The sequence below is a fragment of the Passer montanus genome, unplaced genomic scaffold (genome assembly GCF_014805655.1).
Source record: "Passer montanus isolate IOZ18808 unplaced genomic scaffold, ASM1480565v1 scaffold143, whole genome shotgun sequence".
Lineage (NCBI taxonomy): Eukaryota > Metazoa > Chordata > Aves > Passeriformes > Passeridae > Passer > Passer montanus.
This window is the reverse complement of record NW_024361275.1, coordinates 322875-338311: the sequence shown is the minus strand read 5'-3', so window position 1 is coordinate 338311 and position 15437 is coordinate 322875. Positions and strand designations below refer to the sequence as shown.

General features: G+C 39.2%; 1 protein-coding gene across 6 annotated transcripts in view; it reads left to right on the top strand.

Annotated features, from left to right (window-relative positions):
* The window catches only part of UNC13B (unc-13 homolog B), a 205800-nt gene that overhangs the window by 45041 nt on the left and 145322 nt on the right, over positions 1-15437 (top strand). For 5 of the 6 annotated variants that reach the window (XM_039700731.1, XM_039700728.1, XM_039700730.1 and 2 more), the window contains one exon: positions 438-495. The exons of the other annotated variant lie outside the window; for it this stretch is intronic. In XM_039700731.1, the coding sequence (XP_039556665.1) occupies positions 438-495 (58 nt within the window). The remainder of the gene's footprint in view (positions 1-437; positions 496-15437) is intronic. 6 annotated transcript variants of the gene reach the window in all.

Here is a 15437-nt window from a genome sequence, read left to right as displayed (position 1 = left end):
TCCTACTCTGGATTTGCTGTGAGCCCACACGAGATTTGAACTGGTGAGGCTGTGCTGAAGTGTCTAAATGTAAACAGGCTTATTCCCAGTTTGGAGCTCCCTGTCACACTGGCATTGTGGTGTGGAGTCAGGTCTTTTCAATGTCTAATTGAAGGTCTCAGAATTAGTAAGAGGGCCTGAGCTTGTTCTAAAGCAGACTTCACCTTAAACAGAAGTGCACTTGGTAACATGATTTTGGCACCAAAAAAGAGGACACTTCTGGGAGTGTGTTTACATACAGATATAATGGGGAATATATTACAAATATTTTGCTTATAGAGATTGTGCTTTGATAATACCAGGGATATTTTCTCTTATGTGTGGCATGCTGTCATAAAGTTACCACTTGCTTTCTTATCTCTCTATATTCCTTCCTATTTTTTCTTTCCTTCCTTTAGTATCCCTTTCAGGAGGAAGTCCAGAAGAAACCATTGCCCAGTGCTGCCTCCCAGTGTTGTAAGTTAGACTTATTTCTTCTCAATATTTTTTCCTCTTTCAATGTACTTGATTTCCTTTTGTGGCTAGATGTCAAGTGATGAAACATCAGTGTTTTCTTATTAAAAGTGCTTCAGTTTCTGTGCAGTTATGAAAAGCTGTGCTCCTCAAAATATTGCTCTGCCGCTTCTGATGCCAGGAAGTGAAATCAGGCATTGAGTCTTGCACTTGCTCTTGTCCTTGTGTGCAGTAGGAACAGAAAATGTGTACAAAGTCCCTAAGATTGTAATATTTATGCCAGTAAGAAAACGCTGTGTTTTTTCATGTGGCTATATTAGACTATGTTCTGCTAAAACTTCATCTGTTAAATATAATTTTTATTACTGTTTAATGAAATTTCAAGAGGGACAAAATAAGTGGAGACAAGTACTACTGGTAGCCTTTTAAAATGCACCAGGGGTTTGTGTACTTGATGTCTAATTTCTTCAATATTACTTTTCAATGCTGCGTTGATGGATGGAAAAAATATTTTTACTAATTTCTACTTGTCTTGCATTTTTTATGCTTCTGAAAACATGGATGGAAAAATAATATAGCACTTACTGTATCTGATGATCTGCAAAATTAGATTTCTGAAACACTGCTTTTAACATACAATAGATGAAAGCTCAGTGATGTCTCTTGTGAATGTCTTATCTACTTTTGGCAACAACATTAATAAAATTCAAATCTCATAATTTAAACGAATCTTTTATCCTCTACTTCAAATCCTTTAAGATGTGCATATTACACATTGCGGCTGTTTATCCATTAGGCTGATTATAGGTTCTCCTCAAAACTGATAACATTAGGAAATGCTAATTACTGTTTACCTTTTTTGAGTAGAATTAATTTCTCTGTGTACTATTGTTATGTTATCTTTAAAGTATCTTCAACAACTCTAGACATTAACCAATTGCCTAGGAAACCTGATTGTGCTGTGTAGCTGGAACATGTAGAACTCTATATCAAAGTATTCCAGTAATGCTTTCATTCTAGTTCATTTCAGATAACACTTTGTCCTCCCTTTTTGGAAAAAAAAATATGTAAAGAATAAAGCAGAGATTTTTTTTGTTTGGTGGGGTGTTTTTTTGTTTGGTTGGTTTTTGTTCTGTTTGTTGTTGTTTTTGGTTTTGGGGTTTTTGTTGTTACTGTTATGCTGTTGTTGTTCTGCTTTGGGGTTTTTTTTGTGTGTTTTGTTTTGTTTTTTAAATGGTCAAAAGGTACAGTTGATTTGTTAAGCCTGTAAATAAGAAACATTTTGGGAGAAACTAATATTTGATTAAATCATACTAACCTAGTATGCAGAACCCGTAATGTCAAAAAGTCAAAGAAAAACTGTCTGGTGTATGACGTGTCCAAGAAATGAATGTGTTTTTGCTGAAATTATTTTCCTGGCTCTGTGCCCTGGGTTTTCCTTTTGTTTGAGGGAGGCTGATTTGATTGAATCTCTCAAGCATTGAGATATATGGATAAATTAGAGGAAATGCCTCTATGTGGGGAAAATAGCTGCACCTGTTCCCACATCAGGGTGCTTTTACAACCCCCTGTAGCTGGTTTGTCCCCTGGAGAACCAGCTGGGCTCTTGGAGACAGACACAATGAGAAGCAGCACTATGGCCACCCTTGTTGTGCTGCCTGTTAACAGCCTGCATCTTGCTGGAAAGTGACCTTTTGCAACATTTAGTTGAAGGCCCTGTGGTTTGAACAATTAATGTCACATAGGAATGAATATGATCATTCGTGGGACTAAAACACTCATTAGAATGGATGTTAAACATTTCATAGCAGTCTGTTGTTAATGTATTTAAGAATTTTCAATAAAGCTGATGGCACTGCATGTACTTTGGCTTGTTTACTGCCTGCAAGTATCTGATGTCTATGAATATCAATTTACATGGAAAAAATACAGAATAGACATTTAATATAGTGGTTCGTCTGAAAAATGAACTCTGCCCATATCAACTTGTGCATAAGAGTTGTCAGCTTGCCTCCATGCAGCACAGTCCTTTGAGACTCAAGAGTTTAACACAGAACATGCACAGATTGTATCTCTATTGAAAGCTGACCTGACCTTTGCATGTGACACAGGAGCTCAACCCTTTTTACACAGGAGCAGGGTGGGTGTCCTTTACCACACTAAAATGTGTTCAATATGGAATGTTATTACTTACCATGTGGGTAAGTAATTGGTAGGTGTATTTTTAGATAAAATAAAAACATGCTCAAGAACACTTACAAGGCTCATCCAATTTTCCACCACATCATTTTTCATTTTCACCGTCTCGATGTGCCAGATGAGTTAGGGTTGCTGTTTGGAACAGAACAGCAAACTAAGCATTTATTTAGAAGAAGGAAAAAAACGTGCTCAGTGTGAGTAGATTTTACTCCACGAGATTGTTTTCCCAATCCTTCAAAAACCACAAAATTACCTTAAAACCTGAGGCAATATAGAACAAAAGTTCTGCAAAACATTTTACATAGCTTGCACTTAAAAAAATTATTTATATAATTGCACGTGCCATTGGTGCCCTGCTTAGCCACTCTGGCTGATCTCAGAAGACCATTTTGATGTCCTTGCTCCAGCTAGAGAAAATTCTACTCCAGCAGGCAGGATCAAGTTCACTAATTAGGAAGATACATGTCCTTGCATGTTAAAATTAGATTACACTTCTGCCCTCTTCTGCATCTGTATTTCCACACATCTTTTACCTTTTCCAAACCAGATTTTCTTGTGGTGGTTTCCCACTTCCTGCAGGGATGCAGCTTGTTCTGTTATCTCCCCTGAGTAGAGGGGGGGAAGAAGGATGGAGCAGGATGCGAGAGAAGTGGCCCCATCTGAAAGCCAGCCTCTGATCTGAGGGTGGGTTTTTGTCCCTGGGCATGTATGGGCTGCTGCCTTGGCATGGTGCCATGGGCAATCTCAGCCCACACTGGGAGCTCTAGTTTCCAGAGATTGTTGAGCTTTCAGGCTCCCTTTCACAGTCTCAAATGCTGTTTTGTTCTTAGAAGGCTCTGACCCATAATTTCTGAGATAATGTGGGATTTGGGCTTCTACCTATTCTTAAATGAGGCAGGTGGTTCTGTTGTATATACAGTCTTTTCTAGGTCCTGCTGATTTTGGCACTTCTGCCTCTTTCCTTCATTATAGTTAACCATTTTGTTTTTAACTCCTAACTCCTCTGTGTCCATATGTGTTCCTCCTGCCCCAGAAAGATCATGTGCTTCCAACTGACATAATTTTCAGTGATCCCAGGCAATAAGCAAAGCACTGGAATGTCTATGCATCCAGTTTGGTTTGCCTTTCTATTAAATGTAGTCATAATTATTAATGTTTTGATATGTCATTGTTAGAAAACTGCAGCATCTCCATATTGGCTTTTACCCACAGCCTGAAATTAAATGTAAATTGAAAAGAAAGCAAGGTTTTGTTGTCTGGAAATTCATTTTAAATTATGCAGATTGAAAACATATTATTTGATTACTTTGGCATTGAGTCAATAAGCTCTAAGTTATTTATTGTGAAGAGTTACAGAAACGTTTTCCTTGCATGCTCAAGATAATTTCTGGACACATAGAAGTCCATTATAATCCATAAGTGAGTCACACTGTGACTATTTTAAATGCAGCTCTGACTTGGATCAGTTTCAGTGCAAACTGGGATGAGAAAGATACCCTGCATCTTTGCAGAATCAATTTGGCAGACTTGGTTAATATCAACTGCTGTAAATACTGCCCTACACCATTTGTCAGGGAGTTTACAAATCTGGAAGAGAGAAAATTTGTTCAGTATGATACTCGGGAGAGATAACCTAAGTGTCACTTATTGTCCCTTTTCTGCTTCAGTGTTTTTTTTCCATTTCCTTTAGTCCTTTGCTCTGTGAAATCCCTGGTTACCAGGGCTGTGGTGTGTGTTGATGTTTTTTTGTGGATTTTTTTGTTTTGTTTTGTTTTGGTTTTGGGGAATGGTTTTTTTTTTGGTTGTTTATTGGTGGTGTTGGGTTTTTTGGGGGGGGATTACTTTTTTGTTGGTTGGTTGATTGATTTTGGGTTTTTTTGTTTGTACATTTGTTTGGGTTTTTTAAATGTATTTTTTGGTTTTGGTTGTTTGTTTTTTTTTTGAGTATGTGTGTGTGTGTTTTATTGTAAGTTTTGTTGTGCTTTTTTTTATAAGAAGAAGGTTTTGCTTGGCTCTGGGTAGATACCAACAGTAGGTTGGTACTGGCTGCAAAAGAAACAATAGCTTCTCATATACTGTTTTACTAGTAGGAAGAACCAAAGCCAGCCTGTGCTTGGTCTGCCATAAGATGAGAGAGAAAAAAACAAGATTAGATCTCTTAATGCTCTTTGGAACATGTGTGTATGCACATGCATACAGAAAAAAAAATGCTGCAGTTGTTTTAGATACATAAGCAGCTTTTTATCTACTTAAAATCTGGCAAAATGTTTTACAAATGGATGCCAGTTGATTCTAGATCAGTTTGTTGTGGTAACCTTTCTTTGCACTGATATTTGAGGAAATCTGGTTTTGCAAAATTCTTCTAATTCCTATGCATGCACTGCTATTTCCAAGGTACCACAAAGGCTGACTTTGAGAGGTTTCATTCCTGATACTCGCTGGTTTTCTTTTTGGGACCTCAAATTTCATTCCTGAACAAGCCTTCCTTTTGGGAAGGCTTGTTCATTCCCCTGAACAGACTGATTCTAATGCTGAGATGATGATGCTTCCACTGATGAGGAGTTTTGTCTGCTTAACAGCCGGATGATTGCTTTCCCTGCCCCTTATCCCCAGCAAGCCCCCAGACACTGATTTTATATTTATGCTGTACTGTGGATGCAGCATTTCCTGCTGCCATTAATGTGCTGCTGGGCTGGGGGTATCCAGCCCTGCTGTGGGGTGAATACCATGTCACAACAAATGGCAGAGAATTTGCTTCTTTTCTTCTTTGGTAATAGTATATAAAAAAGTGATCTGCTCTGCCAGTCTCTCAAGGCCAGGCAGTATCAAAATACTTAAAACAGGCCAGAATGTGCCACTTCTGATTGTTCATAGAGGTGCATGATCTGCAATAGTGCAGGGTCAGGCAGCATTGAGAATGCTGGGAGGTGACACTGCCCTCTTTGTTGTTAAGATGTGTGCTATGCATCAAGATTCTTGCTGGCCTTTTGTTTTACCATCCTGATTCTGCACTTAAAACAACAGAGGTCAGCAGCCACCTACAGCATCTCTAGTCCACACCAGTCTGGGAAGGGTAAAGTAATGACAATAATGGTTATTTTACCCTTCTGAAAGGTAGGTTACACTGAAGATCGTGTTGCAATCGTTGTATAGCTGTACTCTAGTAGGAGTAGAACTTCTGGCTGCAGTGCAGTTATAACTTGAAAGACTGTTCAGTGTAAGTGTAATTCAAAACAACACACATGAATGGCTTTATTTATTTATTGATTGATTTAAGCTAGGCCAGGGAAAAACTGTTTTAGTCGATACAAGGGGAACCATTGTATGAGGTTTTTTTTTGTGATAGCTTACTGATGGGCAGGGAAAGTTAGATCCTTGGCCTCTCTGCTTCTGGGTGACTGGCAGCTCCTGTTCCTCTTTGTTTAGGATAAATCCCCTCTGGGATACTTGTTTTACTGTGGCTTTGTGGCACTCATTCTCTGGGCTGATTGAAGGCATGATGGATCTGCTGAAAGGAACACAGATGCAAGGCTTTACTCTAAAATATCTGTCTGCAATTTTAGGATGAAGCTGTTACTTCAGGACTGGATATGCCTAAGGAAGAGTACTCAGCATATGGAATTTATAAATAAAAATACTGGTTGTATTAGGAGATTTTACAGTAACAAAGTTTGATGTACTGCTGAACTCAAAAGAATTCTAGGGCTTTGGTTTTGCTGTTGATCCTCTAAATACGGTTTTTTAGTTGTTGTTTTCCTAGATTATGAGCTGCATTTTGAAAGATGGTGACAAGGAAGTAAAGTTTTTCATTTTAAATAAATCCCAAATATAAGGTTCTTACTGAAATGTTGAACACTGCCACTGCTGATAGTGTCTCTATAAGCAGTGATCATACAAAACAAATATTTATTTAAACACTCTACCTTTCATAATTTGTCTAGTGCTCTTCATGAAAGCTTATTTTTCTTCTGTTGCAGTTTCTTCTAAGGACTTTAAACTTTATTAGTAATTGTTTAACAACATAGCAATAGGAGCAAATAAATTTGAATTTTGCTATGACAGTGAAATATAAACTTTTTGAAAGTTAAAGATTTTAAACTGGTAAAAAAATGATTCCCCAGCTTTATGCACAAGCCATAAATATGTGTCCTCCAGCAGTGAGGTTTGTGCTTGAAGTCCAAGATTAAAAGTCAGGAGAAAAAAAGGCACCAAATCTTTTATCTCTGCTGCTGTAGATTAAATTCCTCTTTGCTATTATGCATGTATGTCATGTTAGGGGATCAGCTATAGTCCAAAACTGTATCTCAGGAAGGGGTATATAAATCTTGTCTGTAATGGTGTTTAAATCTCTTAGCCAAATAGTGTGTGACTTGGTAGCCTGATGTAAGACAAGGCAGCTGCATTAGGCATCACTGCAGTGGTAGAAATGTTATGGTTTTCCATTGAAGATAAAATTAGGTGGCACTCTGCCTTTTTACTATGGTTACTGATGAGTTGCACAAGTTTGTAATAACTTAGTGAGTAGACTGGAAGATTTGATGGTGATCCAAGCCCTGCTTAAATTCTCAGATCTTAATCTGATTTTGTTTGGCCAACATAAAGATGGCCAGAAGGGCCATCTTGTTTAGTGAATTAAAATACTCAAAAAATTCAGCATAAGCTGAATATGGTGAACTGGGGGGCAAGGGGAGCACTCCAGTGTCAGACTCCAGTACCTGTCCTTGTCTTTGTCAGATCCTTTTAGCTCAGCTGCCTCATGTGCTTTCTTATCTCCTTTCATGCAGAGGCCTTAGCCCTCGTCTGGAGTGTTCCGAAACTGAGCTGGAAATGGTGGTACTTGTTATGAAACCTTCTTTGGCATTGTGCTTACTGAAAGCTTGACTTCCTTCTAAAAAGCTATTCAATATATGTTTTCTATTTTAGAAGCTTATTCCACTGAAATACCACCTGTTTAGTTTTGGGAAGTACATGGAACACTGGAGGAATGTAGATTTTTATGCAATCTGAGATCTGCTCACACTGTGTTGAGAGTATTAGACATGGGAAAAAGAGATTTTTGAAACACAGATAAAAGAACTGACCAGAACATCTGCAAATGGTACTTTATCAGAACCAAATATACTATCTTGAGATTAGTTTGCTTTTGTAAACTTACTTAGATGATTTCTGTTTGTGCTAAATGTGGGATATAACAGGAGGATTGAATAATTCACCAGCGTGACTGTCAGTAGTGGTCAGCAGCAAATAGTAATGTTCTAACAGGGGTAGTAGGTCCCAGCCAATCTCAGAGGCTTGTAAACAGACATTAGACAAAATGGCATGCAGGCAGTCAAATTAGATGGCATTAAAAACTTGGAATATTCTGCTTTTTTAGTGTCCCTGCTGATCCAGGCTTGACACTGTGAAGTGGGGAGGAGGAGTTCCTCCTTGAATGGTTGCATAACTCAGGCACAGAACAAGCATATGTTATATTCAGCTAACAGTGGGAACTTAGATGTGCTTTATAAAATGTGTTAATGACAAAAATGTTTTAGCTTCCAAGGCACCAGGCTGCTTGCATTGCTTACTCCTTAATTGGAGGTTTATATGAAACCTCATTTTTTGAGTACTGAAACTTACAGATACAAATAATGTGATAACCAAGACACACACTGTTGGTATTTATGAACACATGGAGTGACTAGTCTGACTTGTCTGTATCATGTATTCCATTGTTGCTGTATGTTGTTGTATGGTTTTGGAATTACAACTTCCCATTTTCTATCTGTCTGGACTTCTGGACTTCTTGGTGTTTTTAGTTTGAGTTTGTACAGGTTTCAGTTTGTTCCAAAGGTGATCTGGAAGGAATGTTTTCTTAACAAATCATGGTTATGAATATTTCTTTTATGAAGCAGAAAAACAACTTGAAAAGGCTAAAAAGAAATTCTGTTTTCATTAACCTTCAAAATATCAAGACTGTCAACCCAGGTCTTCTGCGATTATGCTGAAGGACTGAGATATATACTGTTAGCTCCTGAATCTTAAATGAAGCAGCATATGTGTTGAATCTTTAATAAATTCATTTTTTTCCAAAATGTTAGACACTAAAGTGAAGTAGGTGTTAGTAAAAACAAACAAAAGTGGAGTTTTGAGCTTCTGACTGAAAATCCCTTACTCTCAGTTATTGCATCTCTTTCTCTTAGCTGCTGCAGCTTTGCTTTCCCCAGTCTATAGCTGTAGCATACCCTGGTCAGCCAAACTCAGCTCCTCAGTGTGAGAAAATGTGCAGGCTAAGGAGCTGCTGTCTAAGGGCAGCTGCTCCTCTCCTTGCCCTTCCTTCCTTGGCGTTGGCTGCTCTTTGCCTTGGGTGTGGAAAGTCTGTGGGATTTCCATGCTGTTCATAAGGAATTTAGTAGCAGTGAGGTGGACAGGTAAGTAGCTGCCTCAAGGTCATCACTGTCAGTTTGAGGACTTTCTTATCTGTGGGTAGTGGTAATGCTTCTCCTCCAAGGACAGACCTTGTATCCATGAGGGTTGTCTTAGAAAACTTGGTGGTTTTCTCCTTGTTGCAATTTCAAACGATGGGTGGTGTTATGCCAACCATCAGACCTTTTTCTGTCAGAGAGGTAGTGGTGAGGATCATTCTCAGCTGGATTCAGAGATCACTCATTCCCTCCATGCAGATTGACTACAGCAGTTTGTGCAGAGGCTGGCAGTCTGGGATTTTTATCTTTGTTGAAACCTGGAGGACAGATAAGTCCATTTCCTCTGTGGTTTTTCTGATCTACATAGCAGCTTTGGAAATTTATAGTTATCTTCTGGTGTTTCTTCCCCAGTTGCTCTGGGGTTTTATGCGTGCATTCATTTGTGAATAATAACCTGCGTTTCACTGGCATGTAGCCTGACTGCATTAATGCTGTGTCACTACAGAATTTTTCTAGATCTTTGATGGTTATACAAGCTGCTAATATTTGAATGTTTCTTCCTTTGCCTCTTACTCTTCACCTGAGATACAGACATTTTGATGGAAGGATGTGCTGGGGTTGCTATTACCTGTGTTAGTGTATTGAGATTTTCAGGAATGAGATACATGTAAGCTGTTGTTCAACTTCTGCATTCAATGGGAACTCTTGGTTACAGCAAATCAAAGGTCAGTGCAGGGCTCTGTCAACTTCTCCCTCTTTCCTCAGTCCCTTTTCACATGTCCCTCTCGACTGTCTGTGCTCTCCCTGCCTTTGGTTTCCATACCCTTTTTCCTGGTTGTCTCCCCTTTTCATTTCTTTGCCATGTCTTTTACTTCTGTTTTCTTTGCCAGCTTGATCATGTGTTCCTCTTTTTCTTCTCCTTCCCCCCTGAAATAACACTCAGACCTCTGTCAAACGTGGTATTTAGCCTTTTTGTCGTGAAAAACAAGCCTGAGGTGATGGCTCTGTGGTCAGGGTCATGCAAAGAGTGTTAGGTGGATCCTGGCAGGTTTCTGATGTATTTGGAAACATCTTCTTCTCACCAGCACACCTGGCTCATCTGCATTGTCAGTCTTGCTGCTGAGTGGCATTTGTCGTGTCTGAGGCTGTAGATTGTGTTCAGCATTATACCAGTGGTTCTTTCTAAATCAGCACCATAAAAATTGTCATTCAATGTGTTCCACTTAGTCAGGGCTGCTTCCTTTAGTGACCAAAGCAAACATACATGTGTTGCTTTTTTATTTTTTTGTTTCTCTGACTACTACTATAGGAACCAGAAGGTAATGGCCTACCTTTGAAATTCTACCAGACATAAAAGTGCCACTTGAAGCTGAGCAATGCCTGTGTCTGTGCCTGTGCAAAGCACCACACGTGTGTTTGTCAGAGCCTAATCCAGGGACCTTGAAGTACTGATGTGCATCTGAGGGACTGTGTTGATTTGTAGACCTTTTGTTTCTGAAAAGAAAGGAGCAATCTGGTTATAGCTCTGATGCATCTGTGTGCCTGGCTGGTACTTAGAGATGGTAGCCAGGACAGAAAGCTCTTGCTCGTTTTCTGTCTACATGTGATGAATTTGTTTATTGTCAGCTGTGCTTTACGGATCAACACTCCTGTAAATGTAACTTTTTAAAGTGTTTTTTACACTGTTTTCTAGAAATGCTGGTTCTGAAGCATTTCTTGGAGTTGCAAGTTGTGTACATGATTCTGAAGTGATTTGAGGGCTGTATGTACTGGCTTGTTGCCTCCATGGTACTGACCTAGGGGTAACATGGGTATTGATAAGTAAAAACTTTAAGGTATTGCAAACTTGCTGTGCAGCTTTAGCTTGAATCTGTTTTCACCTTCAATTTTAACTTGGAAAGGTTTGCTTACTGTTGCAGGATTAACTTCATGGGTGTTTGCCTTAGAATGTCATGAGAGCCCTTAAGGTTTTTACCAGTGCGTGTATCTGCCTAACAAAGTACTCTTTGCTTCACATTGTTTACATGCACACAGTTTTTCATGCTATTATTATTGAAGTGATGCTTATCACGGGGTTTACTTTGTTCTGGAAAGGGGGCAGAAATGGAAGGATGAAGTGACTTCTGCCACTTCATTTGCAGAGTTTAGCCTGGAATCAGATACTGCTCTAAACTGGGCCCTGGTTTCTGAGACATTTGAGTATGCTAGGGAATAACAGTGTTTAACTGCTCTTGCTAGGTTGACTGCTAAGTATTTTGTCTACTTGTGTTAATAAATGCATGATTGCTTATCAATTTCAAAAGTTTATAATGATCTCAGTTTTCAGAATGTCTTACAAACAAACTGGATGTGAGGAGCAAGCCCTGACATAAACTTAATGTTGTATTTGTAAAGAAAAAGATCCCTTAAATTTTCAGGCTCACAATCTGTAAGGCATTTTAAATACATGAAAAGTATGCTTGTGGTTTGTTTTTTCTAAGCTTTCTTTTTCCATTCCTATTCTTTTCTGCCATTTGTGTTACATGCAGGCAACTGGAGTTATTTCGGATGGGGAGAGCAGCTGAGTACGTAACAGTTTGATTTCTTGCAAGCTTTCTGATTGTATAGTGATGCAGCATGCTCCAGTACAAGGAAAAGTGGAAATATTCATGCATATAGAAAGTCTGTTCTGTTGTATTTTCTTTTATTTTCACTTAGTCTTCATATTTATGTGGATGGATGGCTGTTCATTTTTTCACTTTTTAGCTTTGTTTTGGTCATGTTTTATATGAGTTGCTTGTGCCTTCTACTGGAATTTGAGGACACGATGGTGGAATTGGACTACTATTCTTGTCCTATAAAGGTGATTCTATTTTTTTGCTTGTGTGTGTCTTCTATGTTGGTCTTCATACCTATGTAAACCCAAATCAGTGTTTGAAGTAATGGAAAAACACAAGGAAATCTGTTGTCATTGTCTTACTAAGATGAGATAGGGTGGAAATATATTCCAAATACTATAAATATGAGTAACTCTGAAAGAAGAAGTGACTGTTGCACACCAGTGAGGTTGTAGGTATTATGTTCAACCTCACTGGGACAAGTATCATGGCAAAAGTTGCAGGCCTTTGCTTTCACTAGTGCTGACCAGACTTGGACAGGAAAAACTCAGATACTGCAGCTGTCTGTGATCTGTAGAGCTGATGCCACACCTGGAGATTGGTGTGTTATCTTTTGGTTATGCTGCAAAAGTTGTGTTCTTTGTTCTAGAAAATGTGTCTTTACTTTCTGAAAGTGCTACAGATGCTAACAGACAAGGTTGAGCAGAAGCTCAAGATACAGTGTGTGGCTTCCATAGTCTATAGAACATCCATGGGTTGATCCATCAGTCTTGAAACAAAGGTGTTTGTTCCCCATTTATGAGACAAGAATGAGAGTGTTGCTTCGGGGAGCATGCAAAGAAAGATCAATGTGGCTGCATCCAACATGCTGCTTCATGCTTTTCCATTTTTGACATAGTGGAATTTGCAGAAGAAGCTCTTACTGCTTCTGAGCCTAATGTCCAGCTAATGTTACAGGGCATTTCATATGTGGACCTGTTCTGCATTCTACAAGTCTTCCACTAGTGACTTCACCATTTCTTCTCCCACAACATTTTTTGCCCTCCTTGTTCTCCTCTCTTTGATCAAATGTAGTTTCTTTGTGCATCATCAGTGTTGACCAACTCACTTGTGCTGTCAGTGCTGGATGTCTTAATTGTCTATTCTTGGAGGTGTGGTATGATTACCAAGCGATAACTAATTAACTTTCTTACACTAATGAAAGAAGGAACTTAGGACTAGTGCCCTAAATAGCTTTATTTTCCATTTTTGGGTATTTGGATGGGAAATTGGGTGTTTAGGCATTAGTCAATGAGTAGTCTAGAAGGGCTGTGTTACATGTATTTCTCCTATTTATCTGGAGAATCAGTGTGTGGTGGTTTTGCTTTACAAGGTACTTGTATTCATGAGGGTCCCTCCTTCCCTCCCCTTCCTCCTTGATGTGTGTCCTCTTTGAAATCATTTTATCATCCTTATAATCAGCCTTGGGGCACTGTTATTGGTGTTTCCAAGTGAACTCCATTAGCTTGACAATATAATGAAAAACATACTTCTAATTGTAATGTTTAAAAAGAAGCTGAGAAGGAAGCAGCAGAAACTGCATGTTGGTAGCTGGAAGACTTTTTCCTGGTGAGAGCTTCATGCAAGAGGAGTGCTGTAGCCCAGACCCTTGTTAGTTGGGCAGAGGGTGCTTTAGGAAAGAGGCATCTTGTACTGCTGACCTAGTTTCATTTTAGGAAAGGGAAAGGCTTGAAGAATTAGGGTAGATGTGTAAAGGGAGTCTTTGCACTTCAGCCTGTCAGTTCTGTTCTTGGCTGTTGAATGTTTCAGCAGCAGAGTATTTTCAAGTGAGAAAAACAGGATTATGAAAGCTCTTAAACTGGAGACTTAGTATTGCAAACATGCTATCTTAAAAATATGCAAATTTCTAATGTATTTTTAAGCTATGAGGGCAATACAATGAACTAATGACCTGCAAAGTTCCATTTAAATAATTTCTCAAAATCTAGGCAGTTTTAGCATAAAAAGATATAAGAGAGCCTCAAAAAAACACCCTTGTGTCCTTTTGAGATTTTTTTCCTTCCTCCTTATTTCAGTAGTCCTCTTTCAGCTAGTATGCTTATTGGTGATAAGATTTTAGAAAGCGTATTTGTCAGAAGTGACCAGTGGTTCAGTAGATGATGGTGCAGTGGCATCTGAGACTTAAGGAAAGCAGCTGTTGGCAGCTATGATGAAAAGAAGTTTAAATGGATGACGGGAGGGGAAGGTGAATTAATTGCAAGGCCCATGGTGTAGAGCTGGCAGAGACTTTTGCTGACCTGGAAGTTATTCCTTCAGTTAGTACACTTTGTTTTCTTCTACCATTATTAAAATAGACAAAAGCTGTGAAAAGCTCAGTGCTTGTTTTGGAGAACTAATGAGGGTTTTTGTCCAAGATTTTGCTCAAGTTCGTAGAGGATAACTAAGCTTGGGGCACTGGACATCAGCTTCCAGGGCCTGATGGACACACTGTGCTAGAAAAGCAGGAGGCAATTTCAACAGGATGTTTTGAGAGGAGCTCCTGCTGTGTCTTGGGACCTTAAACCAGGCAAAACCACTTTTTCAGGTGCATTCATCCAGCCACCACTAATAATTTTGCTGCTAGCTTTCCTTCCTGTCCTGAAGTTTGATTTAAAGAAAGCTGCCAGAGGCTAAAGGTGACTGGTTGAGCTGGTGTTGCAGGACTGTCAAAGTGGTTTTGAGGTCAAGATATTAAAAACACTGTATGTGTTCTACCCTGCAGCAGTCATGTTATAACTTCTGGGGGTGGGAGTTAGGGGGAGGAATAACAATCACAGAAGGTATCTCCTTCCTTGATTTTCCCCATTCTGTGAAATCCTGCTGTGTGATGTGGCTGTCCCAATGGGTTTTCTTCTTATGCTGCCTATATGCATGAATATTCAATAATGAAACATGAACAGCATGCTTCTGTCCTGCCCTTCAGCCTTACCCACAGCTCTCTACTCAGTAGGTCCAGTGACAAAGAAACAGTTTTCATCCCTTGACAGCTCTTTGGTATATGTGAAATTTCTCAAACTGGGGTAAAAAAATTCCTGTCTTTTTATGTTTATTGTTATGTGTCTTGCTACCAATTTTACTGATCTTCCAAGACTGAAGCTAAGTTCCAACTTTGCTTATAGAAGACCTGTTTTATCACCTGTTTGAAGAAAACTACTTGAATTTATTACACCATGTGTGTTGTGAGACATATTTTGCTGAAACACAGGCAGTAATGCCTCCATTTGAAGGGGCGCTGCATCCCCAAAGCTACTTCTGCAAGTTCTTGTCAGTCTCTTAATTAAAATTTAAGCATCAAGTATGTTAATGAATGGGATCATCACTATATGTTGGCATTTCAGAAAACAGTTCCTGGAAAAGGAAATGTGTTCTGTAATCCACATATGGTCCAGGTTTTAATGCTTTGATTGGGCTGAGCAATGTCTTTGTTTGAGAACACTTCTGTTAAATAAAGTGAGAGTGCTCATAGGGTAGCTGCAGTTCAGCATGACTAAGAGTTCTTCGAGTTCACTCTTATTTAGGAGTTGAGGATTTGTGTCTGGTATTAACGTCGGTGGATGCTGTTAGGATCGTGGGGCATACAACAGAGAAAAACCATGTTCCTGCCTCATGGAGCCTTGCATCCTTTAAACGTGCCTCAGGGAGGCATTTTGTGACGTGACCTCAAAGAGGTCAAACCAGTAAAAGAGCTACAAGCCAGTAAGAACTG